General features: G+C 49.8%; 8 protein-coding genes across 8 annotated transcripts; 4 read left to right on the forward strand and 4 right to left on the reverse strand.

The window, feature by feature from the left end:
* The first annotated feature begins 1,146 nt into the window (after positions 1 to 1,146).
* On the forward strand, positions 1,147 to 4,306 carry TrAtP1_009285 (uncharacterized protein). The gene has a single exon (XM_066114225.1). The coding sequence runs from the start codon at positions 1,846 to 1,848 to the stop codon at positions 3,484 to 3,486; it is 1,641 nt and encodes a 546-aa protein (XP_065970319.1). The 5' UTR covers positions 1,147 to 1,845; the 3' UTR covers positions 3,487 to 4,306.
* Positions 4,307 to 4,412: 106 nt separating this feature from the next.
* TrAtP1_009286 (uncharacterized protein) lies at positions 4,413 to 7,943 on the forward strand. Its single transcript, XM_014093591.2, has 5 exons — positions 4,413 to 4,574; positions 4,643 to 4,889; positions 5,020 to 5,728; positions 5,780 to 7,025; positions 7,098 to 7,943. Exons 1-5 carry the CDS (start codon positions 4,567 to 4,569, stop codon positions 7,555 to 7,557), a joined length of 2,670 nt encoding a protein of 889 aa, XP_013949066.2. The 5' UTR covers positions 4,413 to 4,566; the 3' UTR covers positions 7,558 to 7,943.
* A 390-nt stretch (positions 7,944 to 8,333) lies between these two features.
* TrAtP1_009287 (uncharacterized protein) lies at positions 8,334 to 9,396 on the forward strand. The gene has a single exon (XM_014093592.2). It carries the CDS (start codon positions 8,484 to 8,486, stop codon positions 9,234 to 9,236), a length of 753 nt encoding a protein of 250 aa, XP_013949067.1. The 5' UTR covers positions 8,334 to 8,483; the 3' UTR covers positions 9,237 to 9,396.
* Positions 9,397 to 9,782: 386 nt separating this feature from the next.
* Positions 9,783 to 10,085, reverse strand: TrAtP1_009288 (uncharacterized protein; the record flags this gene model as incomplete). The annotated part of the gene is made up of 1 exon (XM_066114226.1): positions 9,783 to 10,085. One exon carries the CDS (start codon positions 10,083 to 10,085, stop codon positions 9,783 to 9,785), a length of 303 nt encoding a protein of 100 aa, XP_065970320.1.
* A 22-nt stretch (positions 10,086 to 10,107) lies between these two features.
* Positions 10,108 to 10,917, reverse strand: TrAtP1_009289 (uncharacterized protein; the record flags this gene model as incomplete). The annotated part of the gene is made up of 3 exons (XM_014093593.2): positions 10,108 to 10,390; positions 10,485 to 10,534; positions 10,594 to 10,917. 3 exons carry the CDS (start codon positions 10,915 to 10,917, stop codon positions 10,108 to 10,110), a joined length of 657 nt encoding a protein of 218 aa, XP_013949068.2.
* A 641-nt stretch (positions 10,918 to 11,558) lies between these two features.
* TrAtP1_009290 (uncharacterized protein) lies at positions 11,559 to 12,603 on the reverse strand (the record flags this gene model as incomplete). Its single annotated transcript, XM_014093637.1, has 2 exons — positions 11,559 to 12,209; positions 12,271 to 12,603. The coding sequence occupies 2 exons, from the start codon at positions 12,601 to 12,603 to the stop codon at positions 11,559 to 11,561; spliced, it is 984 nt and encodes a 327-aa protein (XP_013949112.1).
* Positions 12,604 to 13,631: 1,028 nt separating this feature from the next.
* TrAtP1_009291 (uncharacterized protein) lies at positions 13,632 to 15,206 on the reverse strand (the record flags this gene model as incomplete). Its single annotated transcript, XM_014093594.2, has 2 exons — positions 14,819 to 15,206; positions 13,632 to 14,754 (listed from the first exon to the last, which is right to left on the reverse strand). The coding sequence occupies exons 1-2, from the start codon at positions 15,010 to 15,012 to the stop codon at positions 13,632 to 13,634; spliced, it is 1,317 nt and encodes a 438-aa protein (XP_013949069.2). The 5' UTR covers positions 15,013 to 15,206.
* Positions 15,207 to 15,440: 234 nt separating this feature from the next.
* TrAtP1_009292 (uncharacterized protein) lies at positions 15,441 to 18,255 on the forward strand. Its single transcript, XM_014093595.2, has 8 exons — positions 15,441 to 15,705; positions 15,777 to 15,898; positions 15,980 to 16,045; positions 16,121 to 16,437; positions 16,498 to 16,578; positions 16,640 to 17,250; positions 17,306 to 17,488; positions 17,550 to 18,255. Exons 1-8 carry the CDS (start codon positions 15,482 to 15,484, stop codon positions 18,121 to 18,123), a joined length of 2,178 nt encoding a protein of 725 aa, XP_013949070.2. The 5' UTR covers positions 15,441 to 15,481; the 3' UTR covers positions 18,124 to 18,255.
* The last annotated feature ends 90 nt before the right edge of the window (positions 18,256 to 18,345 follow it).

Consider the following 18,345-nt stretch of genomic DNA (forward strand, 5'->3'; position numbering starts at 1 on the left):
CCCAGGGGCTTTTAGCTGGCACATGGTGGAAAGAAAGGGATCCACAGGCGTGATACTGTAGCATAGCTGTACTCGAAATACTCGAGAAGGGATGAGATGAAGATACAGTAAGAGACGTCCAAGAGCAGCAGCGCGCACGTGATAGTATAACAGAGGAGTGCTTATCGGTGCACAGATACAAGAAGAGGGAAAAAAAGACCAGCTGGCAGGCACTGGCAGAGCACAGGAACAACTTGCTGCCCCTGATTCCGGGCACTGTGCTCCGGCGTGTAGCATCGCATGGATATGGCAGGTGAGCATTTTGGGAGCCATGCTAGCCCGTAGACGGAGTCGAGAGTTTATCTCAGCGGTGTAGTGGCCATGTATTTCCTGGGACTATTGATTTGTTTGATGTTGGATATGCCCATCTTAGTGGTCAGCAAATACTAGTAGTTGGAGGCACCGAGCAGTGGTGCGGGCAAAAAGCTTGATGCAAACAGACATTCGGCCCGTGCTCTCGTCAAATCTCGGCGGGCCAAGCCACACGAGCGAGGCTGGCTAAAGGAATTCCAGAAGCCCGGATTTGGAGAGCTAAAGTGAGGACATGTCTATACTTGTACGATAAGGCGAGTGCGATATAGACTACGGGGCTGAAGAATATAGCAAATCACCTGCCTTACTGTACACTCAAAGTTCTGACCTACTACTACTAGTGGTAGGTACAGAATATAGCATCAGCATGCGGCGTCAGTTACATACCTACAAGATACCCAAGACTGCCTGGGATCAAACTCAGCACAGCTCGCAAACTGTTTCTGCGAAAATCCAATGGATGGCATGTCACTTCAGCTGGCTTACCTGTATCTCACCACTTGCAGCATCACTCATTGCGCAGTAAATCCAGGTACAGTACATACAGTATGTGCTACACCTCGACGTTGAAAATAGAGCACAGTGCCCAAACCAGTCTCAAACGGAGTACTCCGCCTGAAGCTCAGTGTGTGGTACATGTACCTACAGCCTGGCACATCTCCACAGCATTTCCGCTGCAGCTGCAGCCCTCCAAGTCCCTCTACCTCGGCCGCCTTGTACCTCAGCTGGCCCTCTGCCCATGTCCAGGTCCCCAAACAGGCCCCCACCAAAATCTTCCATCTCCATCCCATCCATCCATAATCCATCCACACCCACCTCAATGACAAGCCAAAATCCCTGCCGCAATTCCACCCTCAGCGGACCCTCTTTTTATACCAGACTGGCAATTCCTTTGACTCGCTGTGCTACTCCGGCCTGGCCACCGTCTCCTGCCTTATGGCTTGAGCTCCCAGGCCAGTTGTTACACCAGGCCGTTTTCAACTCCTCTTCTCTTCTCCCCATCAACTCGTTTCTTCATTCTCTATCCTCTCCTCCTCTTCCATCCTCGCCGTTCCCTCCGTCCCTCGCTGATCCCTCGCAGTCGAATCTGCCGGATCGTAATCGTCCTATGTAGGATTTGGTTTGCGGCGGCTGTTTGCGTGTTTGCTTGCTTTCCCTCTTGTTCCCCAACTCGAACCAAGCTCGGCTTGATTGTGTCACTCTTTTGCCCTTCGCCTCTTTTTCCAACCCGCGGAGCCTCGTTTGCATCGCCCGCTCGCCTACGCCTTACCACCCACTTGCTCATTCACCACCGATCATTACACTCGCTTCGTATCACCCACAGATCGACTCTCAACTCTCAGCACGACTTCGCCCGCTCCTGGGCCATAGCTGAGAAGAGGCCTTTGCGCCAGAAAGCAACGCTTTGTTTGCTGGCTTTCGCACCAAACACGGGCCTCCCAGTCCACATCTCACGTCAGAATACAATCCTCGACTATCTTTGGCCTCTCTAGCATGGGCGCCAAACTGCCGGGCCCCCATCGAGTCATCACCATGAAGAGTCCAATCGTCCGGTCGATACTGGGCGCCTTGTGCGTTTTCTTTATTCTCATGGCCACCCTGCGCAACGACAGCCTCCACGTCAGCTCCAAGATCCTCGAGCAAGCCGGCGCAAGGACAGGAGCAGATTCACACGCCAAGAACCAGCAGCCTCTCGAAAACAAGACCACCGAGCAGTCCAGTGCTCCCAAGGTCAACATCAAGTTGGACTGCAACGCTGACCTAGACCACCTCAAGCAAATCAAAGACCGCTACCAGCTTGAAGACAGATTCCAGTACATGAAGCGCTACGTCCGATTCACCCGCAAGGATGGCCTGGAGCGCAAGCGGATGACCAAGCTTTCACAAAAGCTGCTGCCCGATAGCTTTCGGACCATTGAGCTGGGGAAACGGCTAGGCGGAGGCGATGTCTGTGCCGCCCCCTTGGAAGTCGAGGTCCCTGCCTCTGGCTACCCTCGCAGCGTCGACGCCTCCGGCTTCATGTTTGGTGTGTCGACCACCTACAAACGCTTCTTGGACCCAAACACGACGCCCATCAACGAGTGGATCTTTTGGCTCACCGACAACCACGGCAACTCCAACGGCGGCAAGCTGCTTCTCATGCTTCTCGACGCCACCGACGACCAGCTTCAAGAAGTGGCCAACATGCTGGGCGATGTCGGCATTGACGTCGACGTCTATCACTCCAATTCGTCCGTCGAGATGGCTGTCCGCTATCTGACTCTCGTTCCGACGCTCTACACCCACCCTGACGCGGCAAGCAAGAAGTGGCTGGTGACTTGCGACGATGACACCTTCTTTCCCAACATGCACGGCCTCATTGAGAAGATGGCGACGTTTGATCATACCAGAGACATGTACATCGGCACCTTGTCCGAGGACGTGGGCGCCATTGAGCGTCACGGCTCACAAGCCTTTGGAGGAGCCGGCGTTTTCCTGTCTCGGTCCATGGCTGAGAAAATCACCAGCCTATACGGCAGCTGCACCACGCAAGCAAAAATCCTCGAGTCCAACTCTGGCTGGGGTCCTCAGGGAGACATTATCCTGCGCAAGTGCATCTACGAGAATACAGAGGTCCGTTTGACCACTCTCTGGGATCTCTGGCAACTCGATTTCTTTGGCCACCCCAGCGGCTTCTACGAATGGGGAATCAAGCCGCTTTCGCTGCACCACTACCGCGGTGGAGGCTGGCACTCTGCCAAGCCTGGCCAGTACACCAAGATTGCCCACGCTTGCGGCGAGGATTGCTCCCTGATGCGCTTCCAAACGACCGACGACTTTATCATCTCGGGCTACTCCATTTCCCACTATCCAAAGGGCATCACCTTTGACACCAACCAAATGGAGGCTACTCTGTACGCGGCGCCGGAAAACAAGGGCTGGAACCTTGATTTCATGTTTGGACCGCGCCGACAGTCACTGCTAAAGACGGGCCGCAAGATCTCCTGGGAGCTTCAAGAGTCCGAAGTCCAATCGGATGGTTCCGTCCTGCAAACATACACGCGCAAGAGGGATGACGAGAGATGGGTCCACGCCGACAAACAGCCGATGAGCAATATCGATGGCGTCATTGAGCTTGTTTGGATCCCATCATAAAGAGGGAAACCCTGACTCGAGGCGACATTGTACACCCCACGATCGGCACTACCTCAGTTTACTCCCCATGTCTAGAGGAGAGGCTGGTAACGTTGAACAGATCTGGAGGCGGTTTCTTATTAAACCTCCGAGTGTCACCGTTTATGCTCACTCTGGTTGGCTGTGCTACCTAGCAGTACAGCATTGTCAGACTGTAGGCTACTTTCTTTTCTCAATAAAGGGAGGGCCTTTATGGCGCAGCACATTTAGGACAGGCGGCGAGGACAAACGACCGTTATAAAGCCAGCGGTGAACTTGAAACCCTCTCAAACGCAATTTTTTGATTGAAAGCTCGCTTCTTTTTTCTTCTTTGTCTTACTTTTTTTTTCTTTCCCCAAGGGCTGGCGTTCCGGAAATGGGCTGGATATCATCATCTACTTGTATCTCGTGTAATCGAATCGGGAACCAAGGCCTAGTCGCGGGACACGGAGCAAACACTCAGGCTTTATGTGGTAACTAGGTACTCGGAGGTTTCTCCGTTTAGGTGGCCAACCCGGATGAAGCTACGATTCTCTTTTGAACCGGCTTTTTGTGCTTCAACTTTTTGTTTTCTACTTTTCCCTTCTTTCTTCATCTCGGAGCATGGGTTTGGGATGTATGTCATGTAGATTTTGTTGGCTTTGGTGATGTCGGCCTAGTGCAGCGCCGCATCGCTTTGACTTATATGATGCAAGATGGCTTTGGGGCTATTGACTGGCCGGAAGGAGGCAAGCCGGCCGTATTATAGACCCGAATACTCCTGATTAATGGAGAAACATAGACAATGATACGCTACACATTCAAGAATGCGGGCTTTTGTCGTGACGATCTAATACATCCTTGTGCCATTTTCATTCAGTGTCCAAGTGCAGGGTACACAGTGTTGCTGAGTCAGCCGCGCCCCTCGATGGTACCTATCCGGCAAATGCCCCGCCAACCAGCAAAAGGTGCCAACACCAAGCCTTTATTATGTCATGATGGCTTTGGCGCTTCCTTTCTACAACATTCGCTATTCGCAGTCCCCGAAAAGTCTGTCTTACCAACGGCGGCCCGGCGCCCACCATGTCTACGTATGGCATATTCAGTGTCTGTCCATTCTCTGCCTCGAGCGTTGTGCTGACAGCTTTTTGCAACGCAGCCCATCAAACAATATCCTGAGCATCCCGTTCCGCCGGTCCCTGCAACTCTCTCTCTCGACGACGATCCGGCAGTACATAAACACCAAATATGACCAGCACCCGGACATGTTCCAGCACGATCTGGAGATGATTGACGCGCTGCGGCGAGACGCCACCAATGTGCGAGAGCCGCATCTCAGCGGCATCAAGAAGCTCCAGGTGTATGCGGGACAGCTCGTGTGGATAGGCGGCAAGTTTCCAATCGACGTGCGTCACTATCGCCATGCGAACTGCTTTTTTTTTTTTTTTTTTTAAAAAGGGCGCGGAAAGGGACAAGGACGAGGGGAAGATTATATGCTATGCTATGCCTTGGGTACTGACTACTTGGATCCTCTAGATTGGCGCCGAATTCACCTGGTATCCCGCTCTTGGCTACCACACCGAGCGGCCGATGGCGCGCAACAACCTCAAATACGAGCTCATGAACATTCTCTACAACCTTGCCGCGCTTTACTCCCAGCTCGCCCTCAACACGCCTCGAGGAGACACCGAGGGTCTGAAAGCAGCGGCAAACTACTTCTCCCTGGCCGCAGGCGTCCTCTCGCATGTCCAGAAAGCCGTGCTTCCCGAGCTGCGCATGTCGAACCCGCCCGACGATATGGACAACAACACCCTTGAATCCCTCGTACAGCTCTTTCTGGCGCAGAGCCAAGAGTGCTTCTGGCAAAAGGCTGTCATGGACGGCTACAAGGACGCCTCGATTGCGAAGCTGGCAGCAAGAGTCTCGGACCTGTACAACTTGGCCGCGGATGCCGCGGTTAGTAGCGAGGCCATCAGCAGCGCGTGGATTCATCACATGAATGCAAAGCATCACCACTTTGCCGCCGCCGCTCAGTACCGCGCCGCGTGCGATTGCCTAGAGAAGAGAAAATACGGAGAAGAGATTGCTCGGCTAAAGGACGCTGTCATTTGCGCCAATGACGGTATCAAGGAAGGTCGGGTTGCGTCGCTGAACAAGACGGTCCTGGAGGACCTACAGGCTTTGAAGCGCAAGCTGGAAGAAGACTTGAAGAGGGCGGAAAAGGACAACGATTTGATCTTCCTTAGTATGTCATCGCCTCATTTTGCTTTGGGTATCAGCGCTAACACATATCAAGACCCTGTGCCTCCAAAGGCCGAGCTGAAGATCCTAGAGAGGGCCAATATGGCCGCCGCGAGAACGCCCCTCCATGTAGCCAATCCTCTCGACTATCTGAGTGATCATGGGGAGCTTGGGCCAGCGCTTTTCTCGAAGCTGGTCCCGTTTTCGGTTCACGTTGCTATATCCATCTATGAGGAACGCAGAGACCGAATGGTGAACCAGAACATTATACAGGAGCTGGAGACTCTTACAGAGAAGATACATACACTCCTTAGCACCATTGGCTTACCTGGATCCCTAATGGCCTTGGAAAAGCCACTTGGTCTTCCACCGAGCTTGATTCAGCACGCAGAGGAGATTCGACAGTCTGACGCGATAAACAAGATTCAGAGAAGCCTACTTGACATTGACAAACTGCGAGCCAACGACTGGGCGATATATGAGGAGGGCAAGGCAGCGCTAGCGGCAGAGAAAGAGGAGGATGACCAGTTGCGCAAAAAGCACGGAACCAGCAGATGGCTGAGACCCGAGAGCCAAGTCGATCCCAATGGCTCAAAGTTTTGGGCTGCGATTACCGAAATCGGAGGCTACTTTCAAAACAGCGCAACCAGCGACGATGCTGTGCGTGACAAGTTCATCACAAATAAAGAGATGCTAGAGATTTTGTCAGGCTCAAACCAATCTTTGATGAATTACGTGCCTACAAGTACGCCTATTGAGACTTCAAGCGATCTGAAAGCTTCTGTTGGGCGTGTGCGAAGTGTTTATAATGATATCCTTCGAATGGAAAGCAAGAGGAGAAGAAAGGTTGAGACTTTACGGGAGGCTGTCCGGCGCGACGATATCAAACCTGATATTCTCAAAGAAGCAGCTCGTCTTGAACGCACATATACCACGACGCCCTTGCAGACGGTTCATTTTGAAGAGTTTTTTGAAAAGCGGCTAGACAAGCTCTACGAGCCCGAGATTGAAGCCATTGAACAGGAGGCGCAAGACCAGGAGAATCTTTTGCTGCAGCTTCAGCGCTCCAACAGAGAATTTGAATCGCAGAAGCGTCTCGTTGACGGAAAAGGCCATCGTGAGCGCGAGCAGGTGTTACAGGAACTGAACGGCGCGTACTTCAAGTACAAGGAAATTGGCAATAACTTGGAAGTGGCAAGAAAATTCTACAACGATCTCAATAGGATCGTTGCCAACGGTTTTCGGGACCCTGTCAAAGCGTGGGTATCGGAGCGACGGATGGAGGCGAGGAGCCTGGAAGAGTGAGTACCATTGGAAAATTGAGATGTTTTGTTAATGTTTGATTGATTCGAGGCTAATCAAGGCGTTTACAGGGAACTTAATATGCCGACGTTGTCGAGTCTCAACATCCATCATAGCCAGCAGCCTGTTCGCAATCCTTCGCCAGGATACACATCGCCGCCTGTCGCCCACAACCATCAATTTGCCCCGCAGCAGCAACAGCCACAGTTCCAACAGTCGTATCAGCAGGCATACCAGCAGCAGCAGCAGCCGCCGCATCAACAGTATCAACAACCGCTACAAACGCAGCAACAGACCACATTTCCTAGACCTGCGGTCCAGAGTCCCGCGGAGGCATCGATTCAATCTTGGGCCGGGGGCGCAATGCAACAGCAGCAGATGCCGCCTCAGCCGGGGCAGACGCAGTCAAGCGCAACGCCTGGAACGTGGAACCCATCCATGGGAATCAAGTTTGGAGGGCCGCCGCCAGCGGGAGGACCTCAAGGCCAAGAGGGAACATGGAGTGCCAGCTCGGGGATTCGATTTGGCTGAGACGGATGCATACTTGGAATGGCGCAATTATGCTTGGGATGATGAAACCGATCTATATATATCATGTCTGTGTATGAATAGTGCTTGGGGAATATTGATGTGTTTGTTTGAAGTTTCAGGTCGTTTGGATGCATATAGGCGGAGTGTTGGAATGGTTGAGAAGCGACGATGATGCGCCATCTCATAGACACGTATGATGAGACTTGTTGACTCCAACGTTTGGTCTAGATTAGATACATGTCGTCTAGATGCATGCACAGAAGAAGACGGTTGAAGTAGATGGCTAACACATATATGAGAATATGACCTGTCTTCACGAGACGGTCAAGTGAAGGAGACTGTTGTTAATTCAACAATGTATCTTTCTACTGTAGTAAGAACTTGGCCGTGATTGGTGCAGTGTCTTGAGCCACGTTTCAACCCAAACATATCCAGGGAGGTGCACAAATTCATCTCGAAAGACCATGAAGACATGCGTGACTAAGAAAGGCTTACGGGGTAATTGAAATGTGCAGTATCCTAAATCGTAGCAGTCCTACTCGTGGTCTCACAAATGAATTAGTGCCAGTCCCTTGCAGGCGAGGCCCCTCGTTGCGACTTAGCATGGCGCGTGTCTCAGCATTGGAAACGAGCTTATTGTTATACATTCCTTGTGATTTCCGTGGACTGAAATATGCATTCTTGCATTGAATATGTTACTGCCGATCCAACAGCATATATAGAATGAAGCATAGCATCGTCGAGATCGCCATTCCTCTTACACAAACCGAAAAAATGGATCGACAATGATGGAAATTGAGTCCATGGCGGATACAGATATAAATTCAAGAATATCCCATCCATAGAGACATCGAGAACAACCAGACGAGGCAATCCAATCCAATCCAATCCACTCATTATAGAAATCATCATACAAAGACGCCAACATGAAATTCACAGTCGCCACCGTCGTCTCCCTCCTCGCAGGCAGCGCAATTGCCGCGCCTACAGAGATGAAGGCCAACAAGGCAATCGACATGTCCGCAGGCGCCTCTCCCGTTGCCAACATGCGTCTGGCCGACATGTTCAGCAAGCGCCAGATGGCCGTGCTCAAGGTCCTCTCGGAGCACCAGCAGGAGCTGGGCATGAGCCAGGCGGAGAAGGACATGCTGGATGCCTTTATGGCTGCGCTCCATGACGAGGCTGCTGTTAATGTCAAGAGACAAGAGCCACTTCCGGTTCCAGTTTCTACTCCGACTTCCGTCCCGGCTGCGGTTACGGCTCTTACTCCTGCCGTTAATGCCACTCTTCTGGGCAGCCTTGGAAGTGCTTTGGACGGGGTCAAACCTGATGATGCTGGAGCTCCGACTGACGTCGTCGGCGCGGTTGGAGATGCTGCGTCTGGCGCTGCTGATACTGCTGTCGATTCGGCCACGGATGTGCTCAGCATCTTGAAGAATATCCCGGGCTTGGCGGGTCTGCTGGGAAATGCGACGGGTGCTCTTGGGGGAGCTACCGCTGGGCTGGGATCTGCGACTTCTGGGCTTTCTGGACTTACTGGCGGCCTTGGAGGATTGACTGGAGGATTGGGAGGACTGACTGGAGGATTGGGGGGTTTGACGGGTGGTCTTGGAGGACTGCTTGGCGGTGCTCGCAGGGGCGGCCTTTTGGGCGGCATTCTCATCCCAGGCATTTTGTAAGATCATTGTCTTTTTTTGGTGGTTGACGGACAAGGAAAGAAGATTTTGCGCTAGAGTATGCAGGGAAGAGAGAAAAGGGAATGGGTTTACGAGGTGGAGGGATGTTAATGAGAGTAATCTGGACTAATATAGGATAATGGCACTATCTTGGGTTTGTTGGATATTGTTCCTGGATGTGACTTGCTGGGTATTATTTTGATGCCAGAGCTGTGTAATCCTATGAGACTAAATCGCTCAATTGAAAGCTGAAGTGAGGTTTGGTTCGTTCGATTCATTAATCATATAAACCGCTAAGCATGCCGCTTCTGCGCGAAACCTTGAGATACCAAGGACCTTTTGCCACATCAGTCTTTTCACTCAGAACCAGGGAATTAGGATAACCTGAGGTATTGAAATGAGAGAAATACTATGAATCCATCAAAGCTCTAAATAGCTTCTGCCAAGGGACCAATGCTCAGCCTTACTTATACTCTCGTCTATGAATATGAAATCGGTTATCATCTACCAAAGAGACATTCTCTTCTAGTCCACGTTCAAGTTTATAGTTTATATAAGCCCCCCTAGCCAGTCGGCCAGCATCGCCACCATTTCTTTCGTGCAGCTATGCCCCGTGTTTTCCTGCACAAACAGCCTGGCCTTGCTTTGGTTCGAGGACACGTCTCCACTCAGCATGGCTTTCCTTCTTTCCAGCCATGCCGATGTATACCGCGAAGGAACCAGTTTGTCGTATTCGCCGTTGCACATAAAAACTGGTATATCGGTAGGGAATTCTTCGAGTATCCTCTTGTCGTCTTTGCGAGTCAGTTCGGCCAGCGCTCGTGGCCACCGTCTTCGCTGCTGCTCGTTCATGACCTTTTCTAGCTGATTGTATTCAACTGTTTCTAATTCTTCCCCCCTGTACGCCAAATACTGCGGCGTCGATGCCTAGACGCTCGAGGAGGAGAGACGTCAGGTTTGGACACCCGACAACCATTCCGAAAGCCTCGATTTGGCCTTGTGCGGCCAGGGCCATGCGCCAAGCTGTGTGGGCCCCTAGTGATACGCCAAGCATGATGTTGTGGAATCGAGTGAATTGAGAGAGATATGCTGGTAAAAAATCGAGAACGAGCTTGAAGTCTTGGGTGGCTCCGGAGATCATGGATATCAGGTCCATGCTGTATACACCAAGATGTGTCTTAGCAACCTTGAACAGACCAACAGGGAAATATTTAGATAAAAAATATCGATTCGATGAGCTCCATGACTTACGCATGATTGTCATTGCCACCTGACCAAGTCAAATTTGCATCGCGACTGACCTAGATAATTCATCATGTTAGTTGCCGTCTTAGGATATAGCACAGCAGATGATCCATACTTGTCGATCTCCATGGTTCCTCATGTTCATGGTAACAGCAATCATCTCAATTCTTTTCCTTCTTCCGTCATTCCTATACCTATGCAATATCTCATGCGCAATGCCTTCTGTCACCAAGTACGTTCTTGTCCGGTTGTGAGCTAGATACAGCACTCCCACGTCCACTCCGGACTTTTGCTTGAGCTCCTCCAAACCATAGACATAGATGATCACGCCACCTATTGCGATGGATGTTTTGCTGGAACGTGGAGTCGTGCTTGGAAGAGAGAATCGTGGTTCTAGGCCATCTGGTGTAGTGCTTGGAGAAGGCAGTGAGTCTGACATGATGGCTTGGCTTTTTTCGCTGCAATCGAATAGACAAGAGGCTAGAGTGCCAAGATAAATTTTTTTTTTTTTTTAGAAAGAGGGGAAATAAAAAAGGTAATAAAATGCGGCTTACGAATAGCTCACTAACATTTAATTCATTTATTCTTTCTTGCAGTAAGGGAGACGGCCATGTCCAAGTCGATCCTAATGAAGGAAACGCTTACCCGGCAATTATCTGCCGGACACTGCCTTTTTAACCGGCAAGCAAGGGAATTCGGTAGATTCGGCAAATTCGGTCAACTCCAGGAAATACGCCGCTACTGGAATATTGACACTACTGCGTTGACAGCTGAGACATGTTGGAATTCGACTAGTGCCACGCACCCCATACAACGTGATCGGCATCTGAGATTAAGTATAGGCCCTTGCTATACTATGATATATCAAATGTACACATGCTAATTGAATGTTTTTGGTTCTCTAGGCTAAATCAAAAGGTCGTTGAGAACTTTATTACGTAGGATAAAATAGGTAAATAAAGCATGAATACATGTATGCGATAGCTATAAGCAATAAGATAGAATGCATTTTTATTTACAAAAGTATGCTGTACTTTTTCTTCGTATGTAAACTAATCAACTCATCCCCTTGCCCGCACTCTAAACTTCAGAAACCAGATCCCAAAAGTTTAAAGGGTGCTGCTTGAAGAATTCCATAATCATCGGGGTGGCATTGAAGCTCGCAACATGATGTCCCACGGCTAGGTTATCCGGATTTGGTTCAGTACTCGGCCAATCGTGTCCGATGGTTGCATCATATACATGTTCGACCATGCCAAAGTGGACTCCCGTTCCAAACTTGTATGATATAGTGTTCGACGCCACCTTGGTTGTGACATTGTGTAGGCCAAGTCCGTCTCGCACAGCCCATTGTTGAATGAAGTGCGGAATCGATGGGAGACATTCGTTCTTGCGCTCGCCGCCGTCGTAACTGATTGTTGTGTCGTTGCCGCCATGGAATTCAAGAAGTGGAATGTCGTTTCTGCCAGGCTGGCACGGGATGGGCACAGTATCGGGCTCGCAGGGCAGCGTATCGATGTAGTAAGCCCCAGAGACCGGGGCAAACGCTGCAATGCGGTGAGACATTACGGGGTCGCAGGCCAAGACATTGCAGAAGCCACCGCCGTCCGACTTTCCGGTTGCATAGATACGGGAAGGGTCAATACAATATTGGCTCTGGACATGGTTGAGGATGTCTGTGGTGAACTGAACGTCGTTTATCTTGACGCCCGGAACGCCTTGCCATGTTTCCTTGGGTCTGTTAGTTGGTACTGTCACAGTAGCCGCAACTTTACGTATTCGAGATACATACATTGAAACCTTGGGGATAGATTACAAACGTATCCGTGTTAAATTTGGGATTCGTCAATTGATCCAATTCTAGTTGATCCTCAGGATTTCGGTTGCCACCATGGTACGACAAGATGGCAGGCGTTGGAACCTCTGCCCGGTAGGTTGGTGGAATGGAGATGAGATAGTAGCGCGACAATCCGCCGCTTGTAATCGTTATGTTGGCAACTTTCCCAAGCGCTTGGCCACGAGGTAAAGCTTTAAGACATCCTTCTAGTGGGATTAGCGAAGAGCCCTTGGTTATCACCAAGGCTTCAACCAACCCAGTTAAGAATGCAGCCTTGAGCCACAACATTGAGCCAACGATTTAGAGACAGGTAGATTCCTAATTGGGAAGAAGAAACAATAAGACAATGAAACAAACTTTCCACTGACGTCAATTGTCTCAGCGAATTGCCCATTTTATATACAATTGCATTCCAGTCCAAAAGGGCATTTACCCCTTGAGCCCCTATATGTTGGACATACGAGCCGTCTGAACCGGCCAAGGCTGATCAATACTGTCTGGATCATGAGATTCTGCCGATTTTTGCCTATTATTTTTAGCCAAGACCGAATTCACCGCAAGTATTAGCTCATTGTCCACATTTTACGAGCTATCACGCACTAGACTTTCGTGTGTAGAAGCCAAGTTGTGAAGGAAGCTTGGCAATATCGGCCGGAAAGTCGGCAAACTAGCTTGGATACGCGCTATTGGTTTCTAGAATCAGCCACTACGCATGGTTCGGTGTGGATATGGCAAAATTAATCTGTCTTCATCTTCTCAATTAACAATACATCAGACTCTAACGCTGTAGAAGCATAGCCACGACGTTGATTGGTAAGAGCGTTCCGGTATATCATAGTGTTGCCCGATTTAGAACTGCGCATATGATTCTTAGTAATCTCGGACAAGTAAGCACCATGAGCATGAATTTATAGAACGAGACTTGTGTATTTCTCCTTGATACTAGGTTTATGTTTTGTAGAAGCGATAATTGACATAGCTGTTGTAGGAGTAAAAACTAGTAGCTTAAAGTACATATCTAAACTCTTCGTTTTGCATATCCGTAAGATCCTCAGCAATAGAGTGCAGGCCCCTCGGCGAACCAGTTTGCTGATCCCTCTTATTGTTTTCTCTACGCAGAAGGAAATACGTAATAGACGCAATGACTACTACACCGCATAAACAGACAAAGCTTCCAACAAACCCCGCGTGATAAATTGGCCCTGGTGATGCACCAAAAATGACGGGGCCAATGACATTTCCGACACAGTACCCAACGAAAGTTGACGCGCTGACAGTGGATTTTTCTGGGAAATGGTAAGATACTGGGCTTTCATTTACAATATAAGTGGAGGAGAGAACTTACTAGTATGGCCTGCCATGTTTGATGCTGCTAGAGAAACCGCAAGACCACCAGAGGCAACTTGCACGGCAATCAGGAAAATGCCCGCAAACAACAGCCCTCGGTTGTCGCGGGGCCCAAACCAACAGATGAGAGTTCCGGCAATAGAGATTAAGCCGCAGACGACAATGAGTAGATAGCGCGTATTATTCCATTTCCGCGTGATGTAGCCTGAAAGAAGGATAGAGATGGCGGTAATCGCGCCAATGGGGCATGTGAGAGCCAGGGAGTCAAAGTGGTCAAAGCCGAAGCCGTTGATGACAATGGTTCCAAAAGTTCCAATAGCACCTGATGGCACACCGGTAAGAAGCACGATGAAGAAGCAGCTGTAGAGCTTGTAGTCGCGGAAAGCCTCGAAAAACTGGTCCTTGTTGAATTCGTGGTTGATGGTACCAGCGTTGTTTCGCTCCAGCCGACGAATGGCGATGAGTCTCTCAGCGTCGGTCAAATGCTTGCTGGTCATGGGATTGTCTGGAAGGAAAAAGAAGAGAACAATGGACCATAGAACCGTGACGCTGCCGAGGATGAGGAAGATGGGCTTCCAGGAAGGAAGAGATGAATGAATCTGGCCCAGGCCGTAATTGATAAGCGGAGAGATGGCCGTGGCAACGCCCACACAGCTGTACCAGAAACCGGTTCTCAAAGCCTGCTCCTCTCTCGTCCACCAAAAAGTGACCAGGACAGTGAATGAGGGCGCGACAGCCGATTCGAGGAAGCCAAGAAAGAAGCGGTTCAGCATGATGCCCGCATAGTTGAAGCATCCGGCCGTAGACATGAGGACAACTCCCCACAAGAAAGTCGCACACGACACCACGCGCGACGTTGAGTAGTGTTGTGACAGAAACATCATGGGATATGTGCCAACGAGGTATCCAATGTAGAAAATCATCGACGCATTGGCGTATTTTTGGTTGTTGGTGATGGGAGTCCCATTAGGCTCATGACCAACAATCGTGGTAAGCTTCAGATCTGCATTGAAGTTGAACTGCGTCGCAGCACTCATGACGCCCTTGTCGTAGCTTTGCAGCGTATATGTTACCATCATGAGGGGGACGATCCTGTCAACTTGGGTGAGAACCAGGCCACATCAATTGTAAGCTGTGAAGAAGGATAATATCATACCAGAAATCGAGTTTGCGTATAAGTCGCTTCTCTTCCTCGGGAGTAAATGGATCATTACTCGGTTTCATATTGGCAGCATCTTCCTCGACCTTTTCAATCTCCTCCGCCCCATCAATCTTTGTTTCATCAACAGCTTCCATATCGCGAGGCTCCATGTTCATAGAGTGATCTGCTGAGTGGCTGTCTTGCTGCATGATACCGATCGATCGTGATGCTCCAGACTTTTGCTGCTAAGCGATGAAGAGGTTTTATAACATTGATTCGCTAGGTAGCGTCTGGCTCAACAAGGCTGACTCCGTCTCGGCAAAGTTAACAACACAAGGAAAATAGCGGAATTGTGTCTATTATGTCCACCCCCGCTCCTCTCCTTGATGGGATACCATGTTGCCTGCCATTCGGGAGAACGTGAAAGGAGAAAACTCGTGTTAGACCGCCACAGAATCATCAGCAATCGAACGACAGACCAAGATTCTTAATTGCCGAATTAGCCGCTCTAGCTCGCAACATTGTTCGTCTTCCGGCGCCGAAAAGATGGGGTTTGTGGGGTAGCTCGGATCCTTCATCCGGGGTAAAAAGTAAGCTGGATCGGCTCCCTGCATTCATCTTCGTTTTCTGCCGAACGGCAAACTTGTTCCCCAGACATTTCCTCGTCTTTTACCGATCATGGAATCTGGGGATGGCACTTTTGTCTCTCGGCTCAGCAGCAGCAACGCATGGGGTACCGACAATGCGGGCGTAGTTGCTCCGCGAAATCGCTCACGCGTTGCCTGCCAGGGCTGTAACCAGCGAAAAGTGCGTTGCGATGTGGTTCACAGTGGCGGTAATCCGTGTTCAAACTGCCAACGCGATGGGGGGTCTTGCGTCGTTCTTCCTCGGAAAAAGCATCGGTAAGTAGAAGAAGATCAGTTGGAACAACTCAACCAAGACATATTGACGCTTGTGACTCGATTTTCATTAGGCCTCGAAGAAAAAAAGGCGAAGTACTTGCGTTACGGGATATAAACCGAGATGGGTCTGGAACTTTACACTCAAAGACTGCCCCTGGCAGAATGCTAGAGCACCATATTGATGCAACGCAAGGTAGAGTCATTTCGGAACTCCCTGGTAGTTACGCTCTCTTGACGTCAGGGCCAGAGTCTAACCTTGCTGCCGTGAACATAGATGATGATTATGGCCAAGCTGTGACGGAGGCTGTTTCGACAGAAGACACCTCAATTACTTACATCGGTAAGCATGACTCTCTTCTCTGCCAAGAGTCAGGACATGCAGAGCATAAGAAGAAAGCTTATAATATGCCCTTAGGTGATAGACGAGGCCCGCGTCACTCTGTATATGACCTTTGTCACCCCGAATCTCCTGAAGAGTCTTTGCATATGCTCTCTAGTATATCCGCGGCAATATCTCACAAACCTCACGAGCTGGAATACATGCGCCTCCAGGGCGTCTTTTCCAAACTTCCAGACGATGTGTGCGACGAGCTAGTGCGATGCTACTTTCAGCATGTCCACTTCTTCCTCCCTATCATCGATGCTCCTGCGTTTCTCAACGAGTATTGTAGTAATGGTTCCCGCAACGTGAGCTTGCTGCTGTATTGGAGCATGCTCTTGGCCGCAGCAAATGTGAGTCTGCCTTCTCATCTCAAACATATGTGCAGATACTTATGTGATGCTTCTTTATAGTTTGTTGATACAGACGTCTTGCAAAAGGCAGGTTTCACCAGTAGGAAGGCCATGAAAACCGCCATGTATGAACGTGCCAAAGTGAGTCGTCCAACTCTGAGCCACGGTAAGTTCAATTACAGCTCGTGCTAAACCGAAATAGTGTCTCTACGATGTCGACCGAGGAAGTGAAAAGCTAGTTCTCATCCAGTCAGTCATTCTATTGGGGTTTTGGTATACCGACCCCCAAGACCACACTGGATCCTGGTATTGGATAGGGATTGCCATTTCTCTAGCCCAAAGCATTGGCCTCCACAGATCTTCTCGCCTGAGAGGGCGTGCACAGAAGCCTCTTTCGACTGCACGAGAATCTCTGATGCGGCGCATATGGTGGGCATGCGTTGTCAGAGATCGATGGGTATCTTTGGCTCGGGGGCGTCCAATGCGCATTCACAGTGAAGATTGCGATACACCATTTCCTGTGGCAGAGGACGTTTTGAACGAGCTAGAATCTGTTGCAAGCCCAGAGAGCGCCAAGTTTATCCCCACCGACTCGAGAGCTCTGACTGAGATGTGGATCCGGCTTGTGAAGATATGCGATACTCTGGGAAACGTTGTGAGAGTTCATTATCGTGTGAATGGGATAATACCTACGATGGCGGAGATTGACAAATATGCAAAAGAGCTACAAGCGCTGGCGCAAGACGACGTCATCTCGGGCGATTCTAGTGAAGAGCTGAGCATTCATGCATATCAGATCGATTTGCTTTACCAGTTTGTGCCCCGGCCATGATGACGAGTCGCCAACGGCAGCTAATGTTTCTGACAGAGCTTCAATCGCAATACTTTATAGGCCTTACGCCTTGAGTCGATCCAGCTCTCTTCCAGCTGGAGCACTTGCACACTGGCGACAAACGGCTACTACCAGAGCTCGTGAAGCTGCATCAAATACGAATGGGCTGTTGCAGAGCCTCATTGAGCTTGACGCTATACGATACTTGAAGCCAATGATGTGAGTGACAGTATTCCTCTTCAATAGCACTTGCAACAAGTCTTGACACTGACCATGAAAGAATCACGGCAATGATACCGGCTATGCAGATTCATCTGTACGATTGCAAATCTGCCAACTCTCTAATCCGCGGCCTCGCAGAGAACAAACTCCAGCTGCATATGCTGGTGCTCTCAAATCTGAGAGGGACGTACTGGAGCGCAGATGTCATGTATCGACTGTTTGAGCGAGCTCAGACCATCCTCAAGAAGGGAAATTTACAAACGTCAAAACGGGAAAAGAACTCGGACCATCAGCTCAATCGAGTGGCTACATCTAGAAGCATCAACGGCCAGAGTTTTATCCAGGTTCAACAGGAATTGCAGCTACAACCACCACCAGCGCCACAACAGCCCCAACCAGATGGAATCTCCATGCTCATGACACCGGAAACTTCAATGATGATGAGTGACCAGCAGCCAGCGAACCAGTGGTTTAGCGAATCGCCGCAGTTTAGCGATGTCGACCATTTACTCAGCCCGGGATTTTACCTCTCCGAAGATGTTCTTCCGGATTTTGTTCTGGGCTACGAAAACAGTGCCGTGTATGGTCCACTTGTTGTAGGATCGAGCAAGATGACTGACGAGATGCTATAATGATGTGTAAAGTTTTTTAAACGCGATGTATAAACCTGTCGCTTTTAAATGTAAATGGTATAATTGGCAATATATTTGGACAGCGGGAAATAACACGATGCTTTATGTAGAGGCAGAAGCATATCATCAAGAGAGATCATCAAGAGAGGGCAATTATGCACGCACGTGAGAAAACTTCAGCTTGCAATAATTGCTTGAATCTTCTCCAATAGAGGTCACAAA

This window comes from Trichoderma atroviride, chromosome 5 (assembly GCF_020647795.1).
Source record: "Trichoderma atroviride chromosome 5, complete sequence".
Lineage (NCBI taxonomy): Eukaryota > Fungi > Ascomycota > Sordariomycetes > Hypocreales > Hypocreaceae > Trichoderma > Trichoderma atroviride.

Bases quoted from the DNA above. Each gene is read 5' to 3' on its own strand.
- TrAtP1_009285 (XM_066114225.1), top strand. From the start codon at position 1,846: ATGGGCGCCAAACTGCCGGGCCCCCATCGAGTCATCACCATGAAGAGT.
- TrAtP1_009286 (XM_014093591.2), top strand. The intron at 4,890-5,019 runs GTGCGTCACTAT...TGGATCCTCTAG, and splicing joins GCGGCAAGTTTCCAATCGAC to ATTGGCGCCGAATTCACCTG. The intron at 5,729-5,779 runs GTATGTCATCGC...ACACATATCAAG, and splicing joins CAACGATTTGATCTTCCTTA to ACCCTGTGCCTCCAAAGGCC.
- TrAtP1_009287 (XM_014093592.2), top strand. From the start codon at position 8,484: ATGAAATTCACAGTCGCCACCGTCGTCTCCCTCCTCGCAGGCAGCGCA.
- TrAtP1_009292 (XM_014093595.2), top strand. From the start codon at position 15,482: ATGGAATCTGGGGATGGCACTTTTGTCTCTCGGCTCAGCAGCAGCAAC. The intron at 15,899-15,979 runs GTAGAGTCATTT...CCGTGAACATAG, and splicing joins CCATATTGATGCAACGCAAG to ATGATGATTATGGCCAAGCT. The intron at 17,251-17,305 runs GTTTGTGCCCCG...TGTTTCTGACAG, and splicing joins CAGATCGATTTGCTTTACCA to AGCTTCAATCGCAATACTTT.